The 4,362-nt window shown below is 46.8% G+C and overlaps 1 protein-coding gene across 1 annotated transcript; it reads left to right on the forward strand.

Annotated features, from left to right (window-relative positions):
* The first annotated feature begins 294 nt into the window (after positions 1–294).
* Positions 295–4,362, forward strand: LOC308130989 (uncharacterized protein). The gene is made up of 2 exons (XM_080497540.1): positions 295–432; positions 2,409–4,362. Exon 2 carries the CDS (start codon positions 2,431–2,433, stop codon positions 3,925–3,927), a length of 1,497 nt encoding a protein of 498 aa, XP_080353666.1. The 5' UTR covers positions 295–432; positions 2,409–2,430; the 3' UTR covers positions 3,928–4,362.

Below are 4,362 nucleotides of genomic sequence, written 5' to 3' on the forward strand. Positions count from 1 at the left end.
GCTCGCCAGCGCCAGTAGGGAGTCGTGGTCAATGCTTACTACTCTTTATTATGTGTATGGGTCCGACTGCCACACCAAGGTGATCACCTTTCACTAACTCCTTTAGAGAGCCTTCTAACACATGTCCTCAACCCCGTGACGTCATCCACGGGGTTAAGTGAAAGTCGATAGTTCAGGAGAAAGGAGGGACTTTTCGGACATACTATTCGTCTGAAATTATTTACCGGGGCCGCGCGCGTTGTTTTGAAGCTACGCTATGACGTCAGACGTATAGGAAGTGTGCTGTGCGTTGGTAAACTCCTGAACTCTGCTCAGACTTCAATTAAACATGTTCGGTCCGTATACCGGTAGTGGAGCTGTCCCAGGGGCTGCACATCGTCTGAACCATGCCCGGGGTCTGAGTGTGTTGTCCGGCCGTGTGTGAGCACCCAGGTGAGATATTTCCCCTTTCCTTGAAGGGCCGTCTAAGAAATGTAGCGCGGCTAACAGCCATTAGCACAGAGTTAGCCTGTATCACCTCGCGACAAGATTTCACTAATGTCTCATAAAGTCTCTCCACGAGGACATTTAAACGTTCGAACACTTCGTGGTGGATTAAAGTAAGGGACAGACGGAGGAGGATGTCGATTAAAGAGAGGGAGCAGTGAACAAATGGTCACACTTCCTCTTTTGCCTCGTCAAACTTCTGGATTGTGGGGCAGCAGTTTGCTGAAACATTTATTATTTCAGTGTTAAACTTTCTACGGAGTGTAACGCTGAGAAAACTCCAACATCCTCCACTGTGATCAACATGAGCATACAGGGCTTTACTCTTTGTGTGATGTGTATTAGCAGCGTTGTGTCGGGTTTCTAAATTCACCATCAAAAGGAACAGCATCTCTTAATTCTCACAAATACGGCAAGAACATGGAAAAGAAACTGCACGTTTTTTGTTCTGTTTTTTCATACACCGGTGACAAATGTCCAAAAAGCCAGTCGTTCAGTATCTTCAAAAAAACATGTTTCTCGTGAAGGTAACAGCCCAGTGTGTTTTTAGCGAAAACGGGACGATAAAAAAAAAGTCTGAATTCTATGATGTTGAGACACAATAAGAAAAGTTTACCCATTCTAAATATGGCTTTCATGTCTGGTATATATATATTTATTTTTACAACTTTTGTATTATTACGATCATGGTTTTACTGACCACATTACTGGAAGTACCTTGACTTTATCAGACTGCAAATCCAGATGTTGCAATTATAGTTATAGAATATTTTCAATCAAAGAAGACGGTATACCCAAAGTACTGATCTACTTGCATAGCTAAGATAATTTAGTCACTTTTTTGAGTATTAAAAAGACAATATTGAATCACAGTCCATCATTAAGGACATTGGAGAGATGGGTCATGTTTGACAGTTATGTGGGATAAAGAAAGGCGAGGGGAAGTGATTGCTATGTAGAGAGAAGGATGCCGAGTTGGGATGCACCGATCCAGGTTTTGTCATTTCCAATCTGATCCGGATATCTGTTGATGCTGATTCTATTCCGATACCGGAGCTGTTTGCTTTGATATTATTATCATTATTGTTGATGATAATAACAATAATTTGATATGAGGCAGTAATAAACTCCTCTCGACAGAAATGTATGAATGTATGCATGTATTCTCTCAAAATGCAACTTGAGGTTAGTATAAGGTAAGAAAAGGAAACCGTACAAACCATTTTGTTCACTTTGGACAATGTGGGGGTCTGCATCATTTCATACTAAACAAGTTCAATCTTTCAAACCTCAGAATCACTTTGTTAATCCCTGGAGAAATTATTTAGCAACACAGCACAAACTGCAATTTTTCCCGTACTAATGCAGCACAAATGATTGGCACTATTTTCAGGGAGTTTAGCGTGGAGGAGGACGCAGCTTCACAGAGGTGGGAATCATCTGCTCTGCGTAGGAACTTCTATTCATTGTTTTGATGTCAGTACCGTTCTCCTTGGCAAGCCGGCATTTTAAAACTGTGACGTCTGGCGGCAGAGTGGCGCCTCACATTACAACAGCGTTGCAAACATCCACGTTGATGCCTTGCGGTGTTTTGAGCGTAAAATCCATCCAGACATGCAGACATGTCATGAAAAGTCAGGTAACGCAGTGCCACTTCCCAATCTCTGGAAATCTCTGCAGGTTGGATGGGAAATTTCTGATCTGTGAATTATATTCATATTGGGACCCGATACTGATATTGGATCAGATCGGCCCCATCCCTAATGTGGAGTATGACGAGAAGAGGAGAGTCAATGAGGGAGGACATGCAAGAAATTGATGTGAATGTAAATTGATTTCAGTAAACTTTGTGACAGTATTGCTAATTATATGAAAATATGCTTTGTCCCTCTCTATGTTTTCTAATATGGTGACTTTTGCAGGTCAGACGTGTTTTGCCAGAGGATGGATGGAGTCAGCTGGAGCTCCCCCAGGTCCCAGGAGTCATTCAGCCGCCCAACGGCTTCAGAAAACACTCTGTCCAGGCTTGCCAGCTTCATCGCTCGGGCTGACACTACCCATCCTGCTCGCAGCCACAGGCTGTCCCACCTGTTTGTCTGTCAGGAATGTGACCAGACTTTCCCTTACACAGCAGACCTGCTGCTACACCAGGAGCTCAAACATTCACTGCCTAAGCCTCACCGCTGCCTGTCCTGTGGCCGGGAGTTCTCCCTGAGGTCGTCCTTACAGCTGCACAAGTGTGACACGGCCTGTTGTGAGCTCTGCCACGGAGCGTCACAGCCGGGCTCTCCGTGCCCTGCCTGCATGCTGAGTACCTCGGATCCTGGAAGGATGCAGGACAAGTCACTTCTCCGGCCGCCCCACCTCATGGACCACAGTCCCTACGCATGTGCTCCCTGTGGGAGGGGCTTCAGCCAAAAGCAGGCTCTGCTGCACCACCAGCAGGCTGGATGCAGCAGCATCTCCCAAGATTCACCACCGCTTTCTGAGGGCAACTCAGCTCATTTTGATTCTTCATACAGCCCAGAACCCAGCTGCAGCAGGACCACCAGCATGTGCCACTTCTGCTCCAAAACCTTCCGCACAAAGGCTGGACTGCAACGCCACAGAGAGACCAGCCATGCAGAGGAGGAGGAGGAGCTAAACACCAGAAGAGATGAGGCAATAAAGGAAATCAAGGTGGGCAGAGATAAAAAAAAAAGTGCTAAAACAAAAGTTCTGAACTGCCGTTCATGTGACATGGTGTTCAGGAGCACCTCCAGGCTGTACATGCACAGGAAAGAGAAGCACAGGAGGGAGACAATCATGTGGAGGGAATCGAGCTCTGTGGTCACGAGGCGCAGGAGAGGCGGAGTGTATCCTTGTCAGGTCTGTGGCAAGGTGTTAGTCCATCATCTGTCACTCAGGGCTCATTACAGACAGCACACGGCCCCAAGTTTCACAGCCATCGAAAACAAAAGTCCATCTGAAGAATGTACGACCAAAGAATCCAAGTCCTCACTAAACAGACCAAATCTAGTGACACCCTGTCTGGCAGATAATAAAACTGTGTGTAGTGGACAGGAGAAGCCCAGGAAAGTGCCAAAAGCAGAGGAGCAGCCGCTCTCCCCAGAGAGCTTCACGGACGTACCTGAAGCTGACGCCGAGGAAGTGGATGGAGAGTTCCCGTGCCCCTCCTGCCCCGAGGTGTTCTCTCAGCTGTGGCAGCTGAAGAAGCATGTGGAGCTACACCAGTCGGCGGTGAGGAGGCAGCAGTGCAGCGTGTGCACCAGCAAGATGGACGCCTGCCGGTGGCCTGCTTCCAGGAGGCAGCGACTGTACCACTGCGTGCCCTGCCAGCAGGGCTTCTCAGCACTGGGCATCTTCCTGGAACACTGTCAGGAGCACCTGCGAGTCCGGGTGGAAGAGGACAGCATCAAACAGCAGGCTGGGAAAGCCTGAAGACACTTCACAGTGTCAACTATCACCTTTTTGCCTTGAAATGTTGGAAAGTGATGAAAAATAGCTGTGAAATTCTATTGGTTTACTCATCAAACATACAGAAGTTATTCAGTTTAGACACACTGTTGGTTTAAAGTTTTCCTCTGCAACATCAGGGCTGTTTAGTCAGCTATAAGACTATTAATTAAAGCCTTTGTAAAGCTATTTTACATGCGTGTCTGAATCTGTGACATAGGAAAAAACAGCCACACAGCTGAACGTGACTGAGCGTCGATCTTCGGAGATTCTCTGCTGGTATACCACACTCAAATCTCAATACTAAATACATTTCGTCCACACAGCTCAACACGAGGCCTGAGGGCATGCAGTACATATGCCAGGCCTTTATAGGCACCGGTGTTCTCGTGTGGACAGTTCCTAAATGCTACAGGTCTA

Source organism: Blennius ocellaris, assembly GCF_963422515.1.
Source record: "Blennius ocellaris genome assembly, chromosome: 5".
Classification (NCBI taxonomy): Eukaryota; Metazoa; Chordata; class Actinopteri; order Blenniiformes; family Blenniidae; genus Blennius; species Blennius ocellaris.